General features: G+C 41.9%; 4 protein-coding genes across 6 annotated transcripts; 3 read left to right on the top strand and 1 right to left on the bottom strand.

Annotated features, from left to right (window-relative positions):
* Window positions 1-636: 636 nt before the first annotated feature.
* nkiras2 (NFKB inhibitor interacting Ras-like 2) lies at window positions 637-4061 on the bottom strand. The gene is made up of 4 exons (XM_069148649.1): window positions 3934-4061; window positions 3546-3666; window positions 2610-2851; window positions 637-2128 (listed from the first exon to the last, which is right to left on the bottom strand). Exons 2-4 carry the CDS (start codon window positions 3637-3639, stop codon window positions 1886-1888), a joined length of 579 nt encoding a protein of 192 aa, XP_069004750.1. The 5' UTR covers window positions 3640-3666; window positions 3934-4061; the 3' UTR covers window positions 637-1885.
* An 11-nt stretch (window positions 4062-4072) lies between these two features.
* Window positions 4073-10871, top strand: dnajc7 (DnaJ (Hsp40) homolog, subfamily C, member 7). Of its 2 annotated transcripts, none has more exons than XM_069148647.1 (14): window positions 4073-4239; window positions 5069-5157; window positions 5291-5415; window positions 5818-5931; window positions 6266-6340; window positions 6454-6572; window positions 7120-7273; window positions 7482-7646; window positions 8222-8313; window positions 8461-8534; window positions 8712-8858; window positions 8977-9141; window positions 9274-9336; window positions 9478-10871. In XM_069148647.1, the coding sequence occupies exons 1-14, from the start codon at window positions 4166-4168 to the stop codon at window positions 9513-9515; spliced, it is 1494 nt and encodes a 497-aa protein (XP_069004748.1). In that variant the 5' UTR covers window positions 4073-4165; the 3' UTR covers window positions 9516-10871. The 2 variants fall into 2 exon arrangements, with proteins under 2 accessions (XP_069004748.1, XP_069004749.1); XM_069148648.1 differs by having other exon boundaries at window positions 4153-4239; window positions 8977-9129.
* A 233-nt stretch (window positions 10872-11104) lies between these two features.
* On the top strand, window positions 11105-14831 carry odad4 (outer dynein arm docking complex subunit 4). Of its 2 annotated transcripts, XM_069148484.1 has the most exons (11): window positions 11105-11305; window positions 11407-11538; window positions 11633-11786; window positions 11876-11937; window positions 12224-12377; window positions 12582-12776; window positions 12862-13069; window positions 13148-13234; window positions 13407-13603; window positions 13760-13860; window positions 13961-14831. In XM_069148484.1, exons 1-11 carry the CDS (start codon window positions 11180-11182, stop codon window positions 13994-13996), a joined length of 1452 nt encoding a protein of 483 aa, XP_069004585.1. In that variant the 5' UTR covers window positions 11105-11179; the 3' UTR covers window positions 13997-14831. The 2 variants fall into 2 exon arrangements, with proteins under 2 accessions (XP_069004585.1, XP_069004584.1); XM_069148483.1 differs by having other exon boundaries at window positions 13760-14831.
* Window positions 14832-15721: 890 nt separating this feature from the next.
* Window positions 15722-20812, top strand: cnp (2',3'-cyclic nucleotide 3' phosphodiesterase). The gene is made up of 4 exons (XM_069148646.1): window positions 15722-15838; window positions 17422-18958; window positions 19070-19197; window positions 19394-20812. The coding sequence occupies exons 2-4, from the start codon at window positions 17461-17463 to the stop codon at window positions 19856-19858; spliced, it is 2091 nt and encodes a 696-aa protein (XP_069004747.1). The 5' UTR covers window positions 15722-15838; window positions 17422-17460; the 3' UTR covers window positions 19859-20812.
* The last annotated feature ends 1077 nt before the right edge of the window (window positions 20813-21889 follow it).

Genomic DNA, 21889 nt, shown 5'->3' with positions numbered 1-21889 from the left:
ACCCAAGTCAATTTTATCCAGCGTCACAGACGGGAAATATCAATAGGTCGTCTTTAATATTAATATCTAGTACTTATTATTAGTCTGGTTATTTTGTAGTAACCTTATTGTATTAATGAAGAACTTTTGTGTTTGAATGGAGGCAGACACAGCATACTAAGAATTGAACCTGTCGATAGACGTCGTTATTAGGAAAAAGAAAATCAAAAAACCCGTTTAATGATTTAGACTTTCGCCTGTTTTTAAAATGATTTATAGTCCATGTTTGAGCTTCATACACTACCAGACAGTACAATTTCTTTCAGTGGTGTATTATTTGCATCACTTAATCAGTTTATTTTGTAAAGCATGTCTTACCACAGATTAGTTACAGACCAGTCAAATGACACTGAGGGACAGTAGATCTTTTTAACAACATGAGAACATCCACATAGTTTAACTGGAATATCGGAGATATCTACTGGAATTAGGTTGGCTTTATCTTACCAGTCTGAACTGGAATTCATTTTTGACCTTTTATATTTGAAGTTACAAGTCTCGGAGAGATTTCACCAAATCCCTCCTCATCAACTCTGAAGGGACGTGTGCTTCCTGTCCGTGATGCAATGGGACTGAATGATTTAGCACAACCACAAATTCTGGTTAGGCACAGAAAAGGCTTTAATTTGTTCACAAACATGCAAACAAATAGAAAGTGAGCAGTTTCAGGATATGTATACATGAAAGCTCGATATTCACAAAAGAGTGTTGCATATATGATACACAGTGTCAACATTGTGGCACAAGCAACGTGAATTTTCAAGACAATATCAAAGCATTTTCCCTTTACAATGAAACAAACTTCAAAAGCTGCTCATATATTGACCTCATGTTGCACCCTGAATGAACAGTTCAGTGATCAGCTACAGGTTTTACCGCACCTCAGTAAAACTATACCAACTTTAACAGTGACTGTAACTGATTATCACAGTCATGTCGTTAATGATACAGCATTTGAATGTATGTTTTTAATGCGGCACAACCAGAAAAAGTGTCACCTGAGCCTGCAGAAATATCTACCTTTCATGTCAAGAGTCCAAAAGCCTGCACAGAAGGCTGTACGTGGTAAGGAATGTCAATCACTCACTGTACAACATTAAACAGTGAATCTCAGCAACAAACGTGTAGTGTAACGAATCTCCACATCGACAAACGGCACAGTTACTGTACATCACAAATAATCTATCTAAACCTCCTTCAGCCATCGTTCCCTTTACAATATATGAAATTCAGCATTTGTGTGATGCAGTTATTAGGTAACATTTGAAACGGCTACCATTTCTGATTCAGTCCCTGTGCACATTTACTGTACAGGTACATCAAATAAAAGCCGGTGTGCATATGTGCAACGTCCTGATTTATCTAAGCAGTGACCACCATGAGACATCTTTAAACTCTCTTAGTATAAACTCAGATGAAAATGTTGATTGTCAGTAGTTGAATTACAATAAGTAGACCCAAAGCACACAGTCTATGGTCCAAACATAACTGCTGATCTTATAAGTGAAATAGTTTGATCATAATTCAACCCGGTAAAATAGGAATGACAAAAATATGAGGGATTCTTTCATGTTATAGCTGATATTGATCAAAAAACAAAGATAAGGATTTACTCTGTCATAATTACAGTAGTATTTCACTAGAACATCAAGTATAGATGCTCACTGTACATAAATATCCATACAATCATCCTGCCTTTTCTCTCACGGTCCCTTCTCCGCATTCTCAAAACTCTTATTACCTCAATCCCTCATCATATCAAAATTGATTTTCTAGTAAAACCAGGTTCCCTTTCACATACCTCCCATTTTCCTCCTCCCTGATCCAGGCAGCACTGTTTGGTCTTTTAGCTGTCTGTAGAACCACTGCCCTTGTTCTTGTTGCGGCTGAGCGGGAACGTGGACTTGCTCTGTGGCTGCGTCATTTTGCTGGCCAGGTAGACGAAGGGTTCGATGAGTGTACGCCGGTCCACCACTGAGACCTCCCAAAGACGCACCTTCTCATTCTTCGCCCAGTTCTGGGCCATGTTAGAGTCAATTCTCCTCTCATCCTGCTTGTCCAGCTTGTTACCCAACACAACAATGGTCACCTGTAGATAGATAGATGGAGAGATGGATGGATGGATGGATGGATGGATAGTTACTTTATTAATCCCCAAAGGGAATTTTTTTCGCTACAGCAGCATTTATAGACACAGGAAAGCAATAAAAATAACAGTAAAAAATATAAAATATAAATGATAGATCAGGGTTATCAGGTTAGTTCCACATCAGTGAAGTCTCAAGCATAGCTCATATTGAAGACTAAAACTGTGCTTCACTACAGGTTGTCTGATGGGAGGTAAATAAAGTTAGGAGGAAACCACATCCTAATTAATAATTCATAGATCTCATCCCAGTGCACAAGGAAGATGAATCAATGTCTGCAGAGCTGACTTGCTACCTTTGAGATGCCTGAGTCCTGTCAGGCACAAAAAACTTTAAAGCCATTGTCATGAATTTATAAAAGCCTGGCATCTCTCTGAGTACTCATGAAACCTGACTCTAAAAACAACCGTACTCGGTGCTTACCTCCTTCTTGTCTCTGTGACGATCAATGTCCTTCTTCAGGGCCTCCATTCGCTTAAAGGACTCTTTACTGTCAATGCTGTAGACTAGTACAAAGCCATCAGCAAAAGAGTAGTAATGTCGGGGAAACTCCATCCCGTCCCGGAGTCCGCGGGTGTCATAGAAGCGCACTTGCTCTCGTGTGCCACGGTCAGTTTCTATGGAGCCGATGTAAATATCCTCCAGGGTCTCCATGGGCTCTGAACCTAATGTTGGATGAACAAAGACAGGCACATACAGTGTGATATTCTGCACAGGTGTTAAGACAACTGCTTATGTATTATGAATATATAATATGAATCCACCAAATTTGAAAATACAGAGACACAGTGTTTTTTTTCCCCTAAAGTTTTATCAGGAGCTGCTCATCAGCCCCCCCCCCCCCCCGTTGTTGCTTATGTCATCAGCTGTGCACAGTGGAAAGAAATAGCGGCTCCCAGAGGTGCCTGACTGAAAGCACGTTGAGCATTTTGACAAACTCCTGTGGGAGTTTCCACTGAATTTGTAAAACTTGATGACATCCAGTTCTATAAAAAACCAAGTCGTTAGAACAAGAAATTTATAAAGTTTTATAGCTCTCTGGTTTCCATTTTAATGAGCAAGTTGATTATGTACTGTGATTAAAATAGTATACTTGCTTATTCAGTAGCTATTCTCAAATAATGACTTAGTGATTACAAGGGTTCGGGACATCCGAACAGCTATAAAATATTAACGTGTTGCAGTCAATTAGCAACAATCAAACTAACCACTTTAAATATGTCATCAACTACAAAGCATATAAACTTGCTCTGCTTCGCCCCCCAAACTGATGTGCCTCTGAACTCTCAGCAAAAGTTCAAAAGTGTGATTTGGACTCATTCAAATAATACAGTAATATAATGACGGTCAGAAACATACCTGCGACATGATTGGCATACAATAATTGTTCCAATACAGCCGTTTTTCCGACTGCACCCTGACCACACACCACCACTTTGCAGCTTTTACCCATGACGACGTCTCACTCCGGTCAGAAAGTCTGTTTACGGGACAAGACGAGACGCACACGTTGAAAGCTGCGGAGTCAATCTTACTGTCGGGTGTAAAACGCACCGCGTTTGTTTATACACGTGAACTAACTCATGAATAAATAGGTCACTTGCGACAACATAACAAGTAAGTCACGTGAAGGCATTAACAATAACGAATGACTTTGAAGGGTTTTGTGACGCGAAGCGTTAGCTTAGCATTAGCTTTCGGAAAGCTACAGAGCCACGATATCGCGCAAGCAAGTTGCAAATATTACCTTAAAACTGACGAATCCGATTAAATCTTCTCTTTAAAACACAATAAGCTGATACTGGCTCTGTGTTTTGTCGTTATGTAATAGCTATTGTAATAAAAAAAAAATAAAAAAAATATTTTTTTTTGCTCGCAAGCCAACCGTCTTCCTTTACCTCGACGGACTACTTCCTGTTTACATGTGTACGTAACGGACTGCAGCATGTGGCCCCGCCCCCCTCCTCATTGACGGCAAAATGGCGACGGAGAGCTGTGATGCCGTGAACATGGACCCTGACATGGATCTGCTCAGCGACGAAGAATTAGAAAGGTGCGAGAGATGAAAGCTTTTGTTGACAGCTGCAGAAATGTACATATAACGAAGCGTCCTGTCGACACGTGTCACCGCGAGTCGCTGCCATGCCGATTTTTTCATGTCGCATTATGAAAGCTAACTGTTTCGCTAAAATTTGGCCACGGGAAAAAAAAAAAAAAAAAAAAAAAAGCGTCTGGCTCTCGGCTGTCCTCCGCAGCTCGGCGAGCCCTTGTGCTGGATTTTTCTGGGCTGCGGTCAGACAACGCCGTTAATGTCTGTAAATCTGCCGTTGTTCGTCGAGTGTAAAAGCTGACAGGGTTTTTTTTTTTTGCTTCCACATCGTTGCAATAATCTCAGAATGGCAGTCGGTGGCTCACTAGTTAATGACACATTCAGTCTCTCTGTGGTCGTGATGTAAAACATGAAAGGCCTCCCCAAAAAAAAAAAAAAAAGTCATGGCAGTGGCCCACAGCATGGTGTCATATGTTCCTGGCTCTGCTCTCCCTGCCAGCTGCACAAAATAGCAACGTGTATGCTTTGAATAGACACTTGTGCCCAGATGGTTTGGCTCGTTGTCGTGTTTAACTTTCTGATGCACACTCATCCGCAATCTTTTACAGGCTTTCAATTATGGATGTGTTGTTACTTAATAGCCTCACACTTCGAAATATGTATAAAAAATTAAAAAAGACAAGAAACTCATACCTCACAACCTGTAATCTGCCGACCAACCACGTATCACTTATATGCCGTCCTCTCTCCCCCCCCCCCCTTTAACTCCCCTCAGACTTGCCTCCTGAATCTACATTTGACTTGGTTTTTTTTTTCTTCCCACTTTAAACAGAGAAGCGGAGGGCTTCAAAGAGCAAGGCAATGCCTTTTACGTCAACAAGGACTATGCGGAAGCGTACAATTACTACACCAAGGCCATCGGTAATTATTCCCAAATTATTCAGATCATGTTTCCTGTTAACAAGTCACTGGGATGGTTCCTGGTTTGGGTGACAATTGCACATTGAAATTCTGTACATCCTCAATAGGATATCAATAACTTTTTCTTCCACAGATATGTGTCCAAAGAATGCAAGTTACTATGGAAACCGTGCGGCCACGCTAATGATGTTGTGCCGGTACAGAGAGGCCCTAGAGGATTCCCAGCAAGCAGTAAGACTAGACAACTCCTTCATGAAGGTGGGTTGGGTGAAACAAGCCGTTTGATTCTATTAAAAAGGAGCATTTTTCTTCTATTGTTGTCCTCCATTGTTAAATATTCTCAGCGAGAGATGAGACAACAACATTTGCTGTTGAACTTAAATGGAGCCTTAATTGGTTTTCACTCAGCTTCGTTTGTAGTTTAAGACACTGTACAGCCTGTAGGAGTCACCAGTTTTGTGCTTGTGCACGTTTTTGTCTATAGTAACATGGGGCTCTTCAGTACATAAGCAGCAGCACACACCCGTTGAAGTTAAAAGATTAAATGGATGTGTCACGTAACCAAAACAGTAAATTAGGGCTATCCTAAGTTTTTAACAAGCTTGTGAATTGAGGGACATTATCACTTGAGGCTGTGAACTATAAATCTTGTACCCACAGGGCCATCTGCGAGAGGGCAAGTGCCACCTGTCACTTGGCAATGCCATGGCTGCCAGCCGCTGTTTCCAGAAGGTTCTGGAGCTGGAGCCAGAAAACAGCCAGGCCCAGCAGGAGGTGAGCTGACCTTAGGTTTAGAGATCTGAACCCGATCTGACAGCTTGGACATGATTATCCACAGTTAAATGAGCTTTGGCCAAGCTACTGTCAATAAAGGGCAAAAGTCAGATACTGAGAGGTTTAAGAGGAGATCACAACTGGAGCTGCTGTTAATTCTCAATTAGAAAACCAGAAGACAGGTTTACGGTTATGTCCTGGACAGCTGCTGCTCACAATGACCTGAATTTACAAACACTGAGCATGGCACAGATATGAGGCCGGTAGATTTTAAACAAAGAAGTAGTCTATTAGTTTTTCCTCTGTCACTGAATACCACAAATTCCTTTGGCAGCTGAAGAATGCAGAATCCATCCTTGAATATGAGCGAATGGCAGAGATTGGATTTGAGAAAAGAGACTTCAGGATGGTGAGCTACTGCGCAGTTTCAGTTATATTTCTCATTTTGTAATGCAGTAAATGTTGCTAATAACTGCATGTAAAGCAACATGAACTGTATATATATACTGTGGTTGTCTTTAGGTTGTCTTTTGCATGGACCGTGCCTTGGAGTCTGCCGCAGCTTGTCACAGGTTCAAGATACTGAAGGCAGAGTGCTTAGCCCTGCTGGGACGATACCCCGAGGCTCAGTCCGTAGCCAGGTAAGAAGGTATATTTCATAACAAGTTCACTTATTTATTTGAGATTATTGGAATTTATTGCAATGAGGTCGGACCGAAAGAAAAGAAAAGGCCGCTGAGGTGTGCAACATCAGCTCTGCTCAGTCACGTGTTTTATCAGTCAGATACAACAAAAAACATTTGTGTTTCACAGAGGTCTGTAGAAATGGGAAAACAGTGAAATTTCATCACGTCACCTTGTTAATATGCCTTGAAAATGAAGATTCTCTGGCGTGTGCCTGCAGAAACTGTGTGGTCGGAGAGGTGGAGACAGTGAGTCATTCTCACAATATAAAGCTGCTTTACAACCTAGCAAATAACAACTTTGGCTGTCGCTCTCCTTCCATTATTTTACCACACTTACTATCGGTTGCTTCACGACTGTATCCGGAGGGCTCTGTGTCTCATCAGATTCTACAGTGTACTCTAGTTTTCACCTTAAAGATGACACAAGATGTCATAAATTGAATGGAATTTTCCCTTTTTATTGCAGATTTAATACTGATACTAATGATCTGTTTCCATCCAGTGATATTCTGCGAATGGACTCCACGAATGCGGACGCCCTGTACGTGCGTGGGCTTTGTCTGTACTATGAGGACTGCATTGATAAGGCCGTCCAGTTCTTTGTCCAGGCCCTGCGTATGGCTCCTGACCATGATAAGGCTCGGCTTGCATGCAGAGTGAGTAATTCTGTATATGATGTTTATAAATCAAATAAAAAGATTAGTTGTGATTTACTTTAGAAAAAATAGCCGAAGAGAAGTTAGCAGAGGAAATGACCTCAGAAAATGTGGTTTTCATTTACCCATTTTGAGTCTGCTGATTGAGTTTGCTACTAAAGTAGCTCAGAGTAGCTTTTAAAGCTGCCGTTTGTATTGTCTTCACCAGAATGCCAAAGCACTAAAAGCCAAGAAGGAAGAAGGAAACAAGGCCTTTAAGGAGGGAAACTTTGAGCCTGCCTATGAGTTGTACTCCGAGGCACTAACAATAGACCCCAATAACATCAAGACTAATGCCAAGCTGTACTGTAATAGAGCCACTGTTGGATCTAAGGTGAGTCACATGCCAAGGACACATACCCCTGGTTGTTTTTAATCACAAGTGTGAACTGTAAGATTTCATACACAACGGACACCATAACACTCAGAAAAAAATAGCACACTCTTAATTTGGGTTTTTGTATTGCTGTCACAACAGGTTATATTCCGAGTCATTGCAAATAGTTAGAAACATATTTAATTACTGAGCAAAAGTTGAATGTCATCACAGTTTGTGGCTATTTGCTGATAACCAGAGAGCGTAACAGGTTTGACAGAGTATAAGTAAAACATTACAAAGAGCTGCTTTGTCAGATTGTAAAATGCCTTACAAAATATCTGCGCAGCAAAAAGCATTGAAACACTGAATGAACCCAGAAGTATATAACATTCAATAAATCAGTGTGAGCAACAGAGCACAAAAACAGTCTTTTGTTAAATTATTGTGGTTCTTGAAGTTTTTCTGAATCTTTGCCATGTTGTACTTTATTCTGTCACATCAGCAAAACTAGGTCGATATGTCTTCTCCGCTCTCTCGCTCTCTCGCTCTCGTTGCCTCTCCTGGTCACACTTTCTATTTTTCTTTGAAAGCTGAAGAAACTAGAACAGGCCATCGAAGACTGCACGAAGGCCATTAAACTGGATGAGACCTACATCAAAGCCTATTTAAGGAGAGCACAGTGGTATGTCGACGAATTCTGACATGGTTGTCGGCAGAGACACTAACTTGTATTGTACTACGTTTTCCAACATGGTTAGAAAGTAGACAGAATCATCATCGTTTTCTCCACGTTACTGTTCAAAGAAATAATAACAGACTTGTGCTGCAGCTACATGGACACAGAGCAGTATGAAGAGGCAGTGCGGGACTATGAGAAGGTTTACCAGACAGAGAAGACAAAAGGTGAGAACCACACTGCTCTGTTGGGGTTGAGCGTAGGTTTCACTGCAGATATTTCCACCTTACGCTGCTTTTACTCTGCTATCATCCAGCAACCTGTGACAGTTATTACATTCCTACGTTGCATTGTGTTAGCGTGAGCTTCTGAAATACAATTACTTTTTTTGCTCTATGCCCTAGAACACAAGCACCTCCTGAAAAATGCCCAGCTGGAGTTGAAGAAAAGCAAGCGGAAAGATTACTACAAAGTGCTCGGGGTGGATAAACACGCCACAGAGGAAGAGATCAAGAAGGCTTACCGCAAACGGGCACTTTTACATCACCCAGGTGCTCGATTTCCTCTAATCATAAAACGCCCGTTGTGATGTTGAACATCTTATTAACAAACATAATACTCGTGCGCAGCTCATGACTTTTTCTCCGTCGTTTAAATCTTTTCCTTTAGACCGTCACAGCGGGGCCAGTCCCGAGCTGCAGAAGGAAGAGGAGAAGAAGTTTAAGGAGGTGGGTGAGGCTTTCAGCGTGCTGTCAGACCCAAAGAAGAAATCTCGCTATGACAGCGGACAGGATCTCGAGGATGACGGCATGAACATGGGAGGTGAGCACCGTGGTAAGCATAGGTTGTGGTGGGAAGCGTCGAAGGTGCACACAGTTTTAATGATGAGGTGCATGAGAAAGATCAACCTGGCTGCGAAGTTCTTTGTGATGATGTAGATTCTTACTTGTATTTTGTCTCTACTAGATTTTGATGCCAACAATATTTTCAAGGCGTTCTTCGGAGGTCCGGGGGGTTTCAGTTTCGAAGGTATTTCATGTTCTGTTTAAATTCTGTAAGAGCAGCTGTGAAAATCTGATCCTCTTCCCACCGTTTAGAATGACACTCACTATGAAAATCCAGAAAATGTATTTTAGTTACTGACTTGATTTATGTTGGTTTTTTTTCTAGCGTCTGGACCAGGAAATTTCTTCTTCCAGTTTGGTTAATCATCGGATTCGTCTACCTAAACAGCTACTACATCAGGACTTTTCAACAATGTCAACCCCTCGACCCACCATCCGTATTTAATGACTGACTGATCACGTCAGATTCTTGTCTATGCCATTGACTGAATGAATGCAACCCTATGACCACATGCAGCAAACGATTTAACACCCGTATAGCAAAGGACACCAATATTGCTCAGATAGAGTTGATAGCGTTACTGGTTTTGGATTTTTAGTTTTCTTCCTTCCAGAATGAAACAAACTTGAAAGTCAGTAATGGCTAGCAACACTGGTCCAAATATTCTGTGGATTTTTCAGATAGGAAAGAGTGTGCAGCTATTGTATCAGAGCTTTTTGGGATCCATTCAGGAAGTGCCATCCTGGGGAAACTCTCGAGCTGCAACTGCGCATTGAGCAAGTTATTATCCTGCTCATCTCAACTTACTGCTGACAGGTTATTTTTTTTGCATGAACGTGAATAACTTGCTCTGTGATTTCTGAAGAAAATCACAGAGCAAGCGGCACCTCCCCCTTTTGAAGAATCTGTCAGACAGACAGTTGGCTGCTACGAATTCGCACTGAAACTGCCTCCTTGTCATAAGCCTATGGGAGAACTCTGTCATTTTTTTAAATGAATGACAGCCGGAGCCCAGACCTACACATACAGTACAGCTGAAGCACACTAGAAAGATGGCAGCGGAGACAGCTGTGCTGGCTTTGTTGCCAGAAAAGTCCCCCTCCCTTTTGTTGTTACAGGTTTTATGTTTGATGTTGCCATTCACAGATTGCTGCATTGTACATTTTACTGGAATGTAAAGTGTTGATTTGTGATGATAGTTGATTATTTTTTCCATTTTTTTTTTTTTTATTTTCATATGTATATTTATTGTAAATTTGCTGTCTGATTGAAGCATAGGTGTAAGATGAAGCAGCTCTTCTCTTTTTTGAAAGAAGCAACCATTACAAGCATATCTTTGACAAAAAAAAAACTATTGTTTTCCAATGTCTGCATGAAACATTATGCTAAAATTTATCATGCTGTATGTGTTACTTGACCGTGATGCAAGCTGTCTAATTTTATGCAACGCAACCAAGCATAATAGTATAACAATTATCATATAAAATGTGATATTTGTTTGCTATTGTCCAAGAAAAGCAGACATTGTATGATGGTTAAAACAGGGTAATGATCAGTTAATTCCTGATGAGTGCGTTGGTGCTCTTAATGAAGAAAAGAAGAGTGTCCTTATCTTTGCTCTCATTGTTTTTGCCCTTTACGGTGAAACCATCCTCTCTTTACCCTTGGAAAGTACCAATTGTGTCAATAAACGTGGCCTCCTCTGGGTTTCCCCTAAATTGTTTTTATTTCTTGTAATTTAGTTGAATGGTGTCAGCATTTATAGGTCATTCAATATCAATAGTATTTCGCAACCACGGTATTTTCAACAGTAAATGTGTTCATAACGAGGGTGGCGGTTTGTGGTGCTGCAGCGAGCGGACGGAAGAGGGCGCTGTGTTCCCACTTGGGTGAGGAAGAAAGCGGCTTCCAGTTTGCCGTGGTGGTTGCTAGGATACCGGTACGGTGGACGGTGTTCTCTGAAAATTTTGTTGGCTCAAATTTACCGTAAGCTCGCTGTAAATAAAATATTTTGAAGTGGCTAAAAATGTCAAACACAGAAGGAGACCTCAAAGCTGAAAAGTCAAAGAGCGCGCTCGCAACTTTAAAGGCCGAAGGGAGCTGGCATTACCAGAAAAAGAAGTACAAAAAGGCCGTAGACGCCTTCACTGCGGTGAGTCTCCAGTGAGCTGGTTGGCGTTGGCCTAACTTTTAAATGTCTAAAAAAAAAAAAAAATGTTTTTTTAAATTACCTGCTTTTTGGTCTTCGTTTAGGCACTGGCTTTGAACCCTACCGACAAGAACTGTTTCATTGATCGATGCAAATGTTACATGATGACGGGGCAATATGAGAAGGCATTGAAAGATGCCGAATCCTCTCTTAAAGGTGACAAGGCATTTTACGAGGTGAGTGTTTAAAGTCGGTGCCTGCTGTAAATGTGGAGAAATTTATACAAGCATTCATTTTTATCGTGATTATTATTATTTTATTTTTTTTAAGGGATTGTACCAGAAGGCTGAGGCTTTATACCGTATGGGAGAATTTGAATTTGCGCTGGTGTTTTACCACAGAGGGCAAAAGTTGCGTCCACAAAGAGAAGAGATCCGGCTGGGTATCCAGAAAGCACAGGAGGCTATAGAAAAGGCCATTGGCAGTAAGTGATGTGTAATCATATGTATTGTCTCGTAAAATCAGCCTCTCGCCTAAAGTCTGAGACTTGTGTTCTTCTCTGCCATCTTACAGGCCCTTCTTCTGTAAAACTGGAGATTAAAGGAGACCTGCCATTCTTCAAAAAAGATGAGGATGTGAGTCTTTCCCCTTTTTTTTTTTTTTAGCTTGTCAGCTGAGTTGTGGTCAGGACAAGTCTGTTCATATGCTTGTATCTCTCCTGAACATGGTTGTGTTGTGTGTTAGTACACCGAGAGACACCATAGACCCAGAGTCAAGTCCTTTGCGTGTGAATGGTATATTTATCAAAGACTCAAAGATTTACTTCTCTAACTATAACTATAGACTTTACAGTTTTCTATATGCAGTGTTTCGCCCAGCCTCGCTACTGATGCCCAATATTATTCTTTGTGAATGGTGAAGGGGACATCGCCCATTGCTGTTATTCATGATCTGACGAAGGAGAGAAAACAGCCGACCGCTAAGAATATCCCCAGGGATGAGAAGACAAAAAAACAACTGCTGGGAGAGTTTTACAATGACAAGAAATTTCTAGAAGACCTGATGAAAGATGAAGGTAATATTTTATTCATTTACCCTCATCTGATGACGCTTTGGTTTTTATGGCACCTTTTATTTGGCCTCAGTGTCGGTACACCGTGGCTGCAAAACCTACGATCCACTTCTCTAAACCTTGCTGTTCAATTAAAACCCAGCTACGTTTATGTTTTTTTCAGTCTTAATGAACTAATATTTAAAGCTGCTATGCAATGATCTGCAGACTTGGTAAAAAGCTGGACGATGGATGGGGAACGAGTGCAGGATGTCTTTCAGAGCTGCCTTGCTGGCATTGACAATTTAACTGTCTATGCACAAGAAGGGAAGGGTAAGCAACGAAAAGGCAGCAAGCCCCGTCACAGTGGACCCTGTGAACCGGCTCAGTTTCTGCTGAAGAGCTTCGACGAAATAGATGAGGGTAAGACAGACTCCCGGCCGAACGTGTAGCTTTGTGGTTTTCTTCTCAGTTTGAAAATGCTCACTTTATGTTCGCCGTCTTATAGAGTTGACATGTGGAAATGCAAACGGGAGTCTCAAGAAGGCTAAAGAAGTCATGAAGGTAGTGAAGAGCTGGTCAGAGACAGAGGCTCCTAATAAGAAAGAGGCTTTGGGCAGACTCCACAGTTGCATCGGAAGTGCTTTGGTTGACCTGGAAGACACGGACAAAGCATTAGAGCATCATCAGAAAGACCTGGAGTTGGCTATACACTGGTGAGAGTTTAAAGAAATTGCACAATTGTAGTGAAATTATATTATAACTAGATAATCACGAGTCTTTCTTACCAACAGCAAACTCCCAGAAGCAACGTCCAGGGCTCTGGAAAACATTGGCAGAGTCTACGCTCAAACTGGACAGTTTGCACGGGCCATTCAGTTGTAAGTAAATGACGAAATATCACCTGCACTTGTCAACAGAACATGAAATAATTGTTTCTTTGTTTGTTTGCAAGGCATACCACTGACTTAGTCAGCATCGTTTTGCATCAAGATGTGTATTTGTGATGTCATATTTATTTCAGTCTCTTCTCTCTCTTCATTTGCAATTCAGCTGGGAAAAGAAGATTCCCTTCGCACATGGTGCTAAGGAGAAAACCTGGTTGTTTTATGAGATCGGTCGTTGTTACATGGAGCTCAATCGCCACAAAGAAGCCCGAGACTTCGGTGTCCGTTCAGTTGCTGCGGCGGATGAAATTACTCAGGAGACATGGCAGATAAATGTGCATCTTTTGGTAGCACAATCGGAATGTAATTATTATTTTTTTTTTTATTTAGTTTGTACTATTTAAACACTTGCAAGCTCAATATTTAACTTTTGCAACTATTTAGTGCTGCAAAACTGTTGTTATTGTATAAATTAGTGACCTAATCTTTAACAGTAATTTCCCCACTCTTTTATATCAGACAGGCTTGGAAACATTGAATCCTGTGTCTCCCACTTTGAGACAGCGTTGACTCATGCCAAGCATCAAGAGGAAGACTCGGCCACGAATGCCATTCAGCAGGTTCCCTCTGCGTTGTCATCTTCCTCCCTCTGCTGGTTTTCTCTTTAGTTCCGTTTTAAGGACATCGTCAAACTCTGGCATTTATTATTTTTGCTTTCAGGCTCTTGATGAAGCAAAGGAACACCTGCCACAATGAGGATGTCTTCGATCAAGACTTGTGGATCGGAGTGCAGCATGAGAAAAAGACAGTTCTTGTGTAGTAGCCCTCAAATGTTTAACACTTAAATGAAGTACAATTATAAACCAGTAACAGGTAGGTACTCCGATATCATCAAACTGTGAAGGTCATACTGGAGGCAAAGGTTTCACAGTATTAGAGACAATAGTTAATTGTCCAAAGTTATACTGTTCTTTGATTAAATAAAATGTTGAAATAGGGAATTTCTTAAGAGTTTATTTTCTGGCGTTCATCCTCCACCAGACGTTACCAAGGGAAACACTCAATATTCTTTTCTTTGTGTTGCATTTTAATGAGTCTTTCTCACTAAAGCTGATTGATGTTATAGTTTTGTCTCTGAAAATACAAACGCTATTATTTTCATTCTTGTTATTATTTTCAATTTCAGTCCAAATGTCTTTGTTGAGATTGCCTTTTTGTTCTGTAATACCTCCATGAAAAACTGAAATACTCTAGAAATGTGTAATTTGACACGCAAAATACAGGTGCATTTTATTTCCCTCTGGCACCAACAATGCAGCCTACCGACCATGAAGTATCTTTTCTCTTTGCAAACTTCAAAGTTCCACAAATAGAGTATTACTTGCTGGTAGGAAGTTCCCCGTGTTGCAACTCTATCACATCTGTCTGCAGTCGTACAAGGTGTCATTTACATAGAGATGACTTCTTCCTGCAAGGTTCCAACTCATCAGTTTGTGACGCAGTTTAACTCCAGTGTGTGGCCATGTTGCTCTGTTAACAGCACCCCTGTTTGTATAAGAGTTTCATTAAAGTTTGGTTATGTTCCTCAATTCACGAGACTTGCGATAAGGTCACTGTTATTTTTCCTTGCGTGTATGCAAACTAGTTAAGTTATTTTGCATCAGTGAGGCCTACCTTTGGATAGCAGAGGTATCACGTATCAAGAGATTGTGGTTTACACTGGTTTAAGATTTACATGTGTGATACATGCACAGATGTACACTGATGTCTGTGTATACACGTGCAAAAAGTATTTTAAAACGGATCAAGGCGTAAGTTTATTTTATTCATTCAGATGTGCTTCGCAGTAAATTTGAACTGAAATGATGAGAAAAAAAACTTTAATGAAATACAAAATGGAGACTTTCAGAATTTGCATGCGGTGGCAGGGCAGGTGTGGTGTACTTAGGTAAAATAAATTAAGGTATTTGTACTTTATATGAGTATTTTTTTTTAATAAATGCTACTTTATTCTTCCACACAACTACATTTCAGTGGGAAATATTGCACTGTGTACCCCACTATGTTTATCTCAGTTTTAGTACCCTTTCAGATAAAGATTCGGACACAATGAATAATATAGCAAGCTTTTGATTACGACACATTGTTGAAGATAAAAAAAAAAAAGTGCGGTTACCAACCTGGTTGGTTTCTGACAAATAAACAAAAAGCTGCATGTAATTGGGGGTCACAGTTGTTAACAGCGCCAACAAATAGTGATTTTTTTTTTTTCTTCCTCTAAACTTCTCACATGGTTTAATTTCAATAAATGTTCAAATCATCCAATATCTCACAAAAATAAATTGTGCACGGTACACAAAATAAAAATGTGTCTCCAGCGGCGTCCTTCCGGTCGTCAGGGGCGTGTCCGTGGCCCCGCCCAGTTGCGCGTTCCCGGGAGTGGGGTCTTTTTTTTTTTTTTTTTTCGTTTTTTTTTTTTTTTTTCTCCCTTGAAGAGACTAGCGGATGCGTGTCTGTGCCCAGGACTTGCCTTGTCATTGTACCCGGAGAGAAACGCGTGGTCAGCGGCACCACCAGCTTTCACTGCAGCGTTAACTGGTAAGCGGACATTCAAACAATTTGCCCGGAAAAAAAACCAAAACAACCCGTGCATCATTTGTTTTTGTTGTTTTTTTTTTTTTTTTTTACACGGATTGCCCCTAAAGTGAGGAGCTCCAGTAACACGCCGTGGCTTGTTTACACCTTGCTTGTTGAACTTGTTTAGACGAGGTGCACAGATGTTACGGCCGCGTTTAACTGATTTGACTGGCAGGATAAAGTGTTTTTCCGTGTGGCGTGCTAATGTTTGGTGCACGCCACTCCCCGTCTGCGTGGCCACGGTGTGCATTCAGTTAAAGGTAATCTGTCGATTGTCTTTGTCTAAAATAACATTGGACCTCACTTGGACGCGGCCTTTTGACACTTCCTCGCAAAAAAAAAAAAAAAAAAAAAAAAAAAAAAAGGATCATAGTCTTACTCGGTGTATTCAGTTCAAACTCGCCTGAAACAAAAGGGAAACCACGGCCATTTAATGCTGCTGCAAGATTAACTCCTCTCCAAGTGTGCATGCTGCCCAGTTTTTTTTTTTTTTTTTTTGCCCTCCTTCGGTTTCGTTTACTGTGCAGTGTTTGGCTGGAAAACGGGGATTAACATGAGGCACTTTGTCTTTGTTGTTACTTAGGCTTGTTGTTTTTTTTTTTGTTTTGTTTTTTGGTCTTGTATAAGCTTCCTCTTCTGCCTCATGACGCCATGTGGTTTCACACATCTCCGAAATCCAGCGTTTGGTAACCAATCGTAAACTGACAATTTGCAAAATAACCTGCCACACGGTGGAGGTCGCTGCACTATGAAGTAATCCCACTTTTCCACGATGCTACCCTTTGTCTGTTTGCTGGCGAGCTTCGGCGCACTGAATGTGTCCGCGAAAGGTTTGAAAACAGTGTTTTTACAGACATGCCTACGTGTCTCCGTATCGCTTTGGGTTTTTAGGTTCTTAACAGATTAAGCGAATGCAATTTAAATAAGGAGGGCGGTGGCAATATTTTTTTTTCCCCCTCTTCCATGTGCTCAGAGCTTTGAAACACCCTTACTCAATAAACATGAACACTAAATCTATTGGCAGTTGTAGGGCCATTGTGTTCAGATATTTTATCCACCTCTTTTTGCAGCAAAATATCTTGGAAAAACTGTATCATTAATTGAAAGAAGACTCCTCCGTCCTCTTTCTCAAATCATCGATATTGAGTAACTTCCTGTTTTGAGAAATTATGACCGCAATCCTCAGAACTGTTGGATTTTGGCCTTTTTTTATAAGAACATATGGTCTGGGAAAAAAAAAACTAGTCTGATGTAACAGCAAACATGTATTAACAGATTTTTAGTTCAAACAAAGAAAGTAGACGGTTTAACTTTTTACACACTGACTGTTCACTTGCACACCTATCTATTTTAAAATGGGTCTGGTTAGGGAACTTATTTTATGATTAATACTATTTTGTCAATCCCTAAAAGTAACCCTATCTATCTAAATCCATTTCAGTCATATTTCATTTAAAAGATTGGATTTTTCCTATCTTCAGACTGCAAACTCGGTCCTTTCTGGTCTCGTTAAACAATTTCTTTCTTGTAATTGTGTATTTAAGGTACATGCTGGTGCATAAAGTTGGACTTCAAAACCAGACATGGATCCCAAAATGAGTGGTGAGGTTTTGGACGCGTCAGAGGCGCCACAGCAAAAGACTGGAATGGAAAAAGAGGTTGCGTCAAAACTGGAGACACCAGAGGAACCCACAGAGCCTGAGAAGCCAGCAGCTGCCGAGGAGCAGGCAGTGAATGGCCACGAAACCGAAGGCATAACCTTGAAAGAAACAGAAGAGTTGATTGTGATAGAAAACGCTACGTTGCCTGAGGACAAAAAGGAAACGAAGGCTGAGAACAGCCTTCCCAAGGAAAAATCAGACACGGAGTCAATGCCCAGTGCAGAGGCAACACCAGAACCAGATGAGTCATCTGAAAAGATCTCTGACCCAGTTGCAGCTTTAAACACAGAACCAGAAAACGCTAAACAGCAGGCTGTGCCAGAGAATGACCCAGAACCTTTGCAGGCGCGCCTGGCAGAGAGCACCCCTGAACCAGAGCCAGAGAAATTGGCAGAATCGGTCACAGAAGCTCAACTAAAAGAGCAAACATCACCTGAATCAACAGTGACGCTGCAGCCAGTCGATAAACAGCCACCCAGTCAAGAAGATAAAGTGTCAGAGCAGGTGGAGACCGAGAGAGGAACCACTATGGCTACTGGGGAAGCAGAAGTTTCCAAAGAAAGCGGTGATGGCGCTATGCCTAAAGTGGCAGAAGTAGAACCAATAGAGAAAGCAGTAGGGACTGCAGATTCCTCAGAAATGCCAACCGAAACAGCAACTTCAAAGGAAGAGGCATCAGCTGAGACTGGAAATGTGAAACCCGCAGAGGATGAGAAGGAAGTTAAATCTGAATCTGATACTCTGAAGGGAGCAGAGGCGGCAGCAGGGGAAGTTGTTAAATCTGATGACGAGCTCCAGAAGGAAGAGGATCCAGCCCCTGCGTCTGGCTCCTTGTCTTTTGCCCTCTTTGAACGGGAGCAGACCAAAGATGCTCTGCTAATCTCTCGCACCCTCATTGTCCTCAGAGGCCTTCCAGGAAGCGGGAAAAGCTTCTTGGCGCGTGCCATAGCTGACGCCTACAAAGACCACTGCACCGTCATCTGCGCTGATGACCACGGCATCAAACCGGAGAATCCAGACTCCTGTGCGGACGGGTACAAGGCTCTGGACGAGGCTGTGGTGGCCCGCTGCAGCGACGGAACCTCGTCCTCTGTGCTGATCGTGGTGGATGACACCAGCCACACCCAGGATCGTCTGGCCCGCCTGGGGCAGATTGCCGAGCAACACCATCTTGTCGCCCTCTTCTTGGAGCCGCAAACTGAATGGAGCAGAGATGTAGCGCAGCTGAGCAAGAAGACCAGACGAGGACTGGAGGTGGTCCAACTGGAGGCCATGAAGTGCTCACTTGAGGAAATGTCCCTTCCCCTTTTCTTTGGCTGGTTCCTTCTGTCCTCCGTCCAGGACAAGGTCAGGTGCACGTCCATGGATTTCCTGAAAACGCTGGACACCTTGGAGGCATTCAAGAAACACTCACTTGACTGTGAGTGTATGTAAAGACGGCTCAGTGATTGCACTTTGAGATATATTAAGTCTTCCAGCAGATTAGAATCTTCTGCTGTGACTAAACTGACCTTGCCTTGTTTTTGTACAGTCACAGGAAAAGCTGAGAAGGAGGTGGACCTGGAGCAGTACTTTGAAGCCAAAGGAGCCCTTCATTGCACTACAAAGTTCTGCAACTATGGAAAAGCTGAGGGTTGCAAAGAGTATGCACAAAATCCCGTAAGAAACCATTTAATTGTTTGGTTATAGCTCTTTTTTTTTTTTGTACATGTTCTGTAACTAACAAAAAATCTGATAGATGTCTTCTTTTGTTATTTTTTTTTTTTTGCATTGCTAAATCAGTGTGATGTTTAATTGGATTAAAAAGTTAATTTTGTGTTTTTTTTTTTTTTTTTCTTCTTCTTCTCCTCTCTAGGCTGTTAGAGAGCTCTATGGTTCTGCTTTCGAGCTGTCGCTGAGTGCGCTCTTTGTCACTCCTCGCACTGTTGGTGCCAGAGTGTCCCTCACCGAGGAGCAGCTTCTGCTGTGGCCAGCTGATTCCGAAAAGCAGCCAGAGTCTGCGGTCCCCGCAGCTGCCTCCCTGCCTCTGGGCAGCCGCGCCCATCTCACTCTGGGCTGCGCGGAGGGTGTCGAGCCGGTTCAGACGGGTCTCGATCTGCTGGAAATCCTGGCCCTGCAGCAGGAAGGCCAGCAGGGGGAGCTGGTGGAGGAGATGGAGCTCGGCTCACTGACCTACTACGGCGAAGGGAGGTGGCTGCTGAGCCTCAGAGAGCCCATTTGTGCCCCGGCCTGCTTCTCCAGCTTCTACGGGCCCAGAGAGCTCGAGGTGGCCAAAAAGGAACCCGAGAAGAAAAAGAAGCCAAAGTGCACCATACTGTAAATGGCCAACGCGGAGGATGTGTGGTCCGGGATGACTGGCGGGTTAAAACTTAGGCTTACTCTGTGCAAGGTTTGTGTGTTTGTGCTGCGTTTAGGGTTTCAGTTATAGCCACCCTAAATCCACAAGCTGTGTGCCTTTTACTGTTCATTTGCACCACAACCCAAGATGCCTTTAATCCAGTTAGGCTTGTTGTTGTTGTCGTCAGCATGGTTCAGTATTTTGTTTTGCATATCAGCAGCCAGAGTTTCAACACCTGGCTATCTGCTGAGGTCTCGTTAGCTGCAGTTTGACATAGTATAGCCTCCTCCACAGTTATCGAAAACTTAGATTTCCTCCTCTATACATCAGTATTTCTCAAACATTCAGATGTTCTAAACTAGGTACTTTCATTGCATGCATCCCTGGTTAATGGTATCGACATATTAACACATTTCTGACCTGCTAAAAGTAGCCCTGCCACTTCAACAGAACTCGTCTGGTGTTAACTTCGGTTTAGATGTAAGTTAAGATTAGCTGTCTTTTCTTTGCGTGTGTGTTTGCGCAGCCTAGGAAGTAATTGTGACAATAACGTATGGGCCAAAGTTATCTATTTGATTAAGTGTATTAGAATGAATGTCATTTATAGAGATCCTTCCTTGTAAAATCTTTGCACTGTGCATAGTTTGAAAGGGAGAATGCTGATGAGTTTGGCGTTTGTTTCAGCCGCTTGCACTTATTGCTTATCAAACGCTGTGAATCCAAGTCCATGCTTTGCAATCTTTTCTACTACACAAGACTGCACCCTTGTTCCCTTTTATCCTCTTTGAAACGCACTTCGTCGGTTGCATTTCGATTTGTATCCTCTGTGACTGTAATTTTTGAAGGGCAAGTCCTACTTTGTGTAGCTCTTATGAATCACTATTTTTGCACTTGTTTTGTACACTTAATAAAAGAGAACTTGCTTTGCTCCAACAATTTGCCGTCTGTTCAGTCATGTTAATGCCTTGGTTGATAAGTAGGACCGTGTGTCTGCACATGGCTGTTTTCTCACAGCTTGCACTTGTAGTTGACTTGGTAAACCAGCAGAAGGCACCCATCACTCACTGCTGGAGATAAAACTTAACTGGTGGGGTTTACTAATCTCAAAATAACTTCCTATCCAGTGGTATAGAATTGCCTTCAGCGCATGCATACCCCCTTCACCACGCTCCAAATGTTGCATTTTCTAACACCATCACAGACTGGATGGCAACATCTGTCTGGTATCTTTTCAGCTTCTTGCACAAGTATCTGGTGAAGTATAAATGTTACAAACGTTATCAGCAGAAACGACTGCCAAACATTTGCCAGCTATCCAGAGTATCGGCTGATGGGGCAGCTGCTCGGTTGACTCACTTTCTGTCTAAAAGATGCACTGCAAAACTTCCCTGTTTTACACAACCAAGTCCAACATACTTTAATATTGCATTTGTGTTTAAATACTGCTTCTAATTTTGGTATTGGGTTACTTTTGCATCATATCAGGCTGAGCGACTGCACAATCGGAAAACAAATATTGCTCCTGGTATCTGAAAAGAAGCAAAAAGTTGTTCTTTTCTGCACAAACTGTTTCTAATTTAATAAATACACAAGAAGGGCAGTCTGCATAAAGGGAGCTATGCATGTTTGCACAGCATCTTTCAATCTAAAAATAACTGGCAGTGTTTTGGGCCAAGGACAGGTAAAGGGCCATCACCTACTGCTCTACTTAATTTGTGGCACGGTTCATCTCAAAGTGCACATTCAAAGGTCTGTGCGCAGCTCGACGTGCTGTGTTCAGGATCGAGTGGTTTCCTCATCGCTTACTAGGTCCATAGAGAACAGTGACGACCAATCAACGTCAGCGGCGGGTAATTGCCCCTTTTTCTCCGCTAGTGGTGCGTGTGTGAGGTTTGTGGGGAAACCCTCAGGTACTCTGGAATAGTTTTTTTTTCCAGTTAGTTCAGTTATCTGACGTAATTAAAGGCTAAGTGCATTAAAACAAAATGATCAAGTAAATTCAAAATGCTGCTG

This window comes from Embiotoca jacksoni, unplaced genomic scaffold (genome assembly GCF_022577435.1).
Source record: "Embiotoca jacksoni isolate LCO1_2020_lvr unplaced genomic scaffold, fEmbJac1.0.p SCAF_15, whole genome shotgun sequence".
NCBI classification, from domain to species: Eukaryota; Metazoa; Chordata; class Actinopteri; family Embiotocidae; genus Embiotoca; species Embiotoca jacksoni.
Note: the sequence above shows the minus strand (reverse complement) of the source record. Positions and strands in the feature narration are given on the sequence as shown.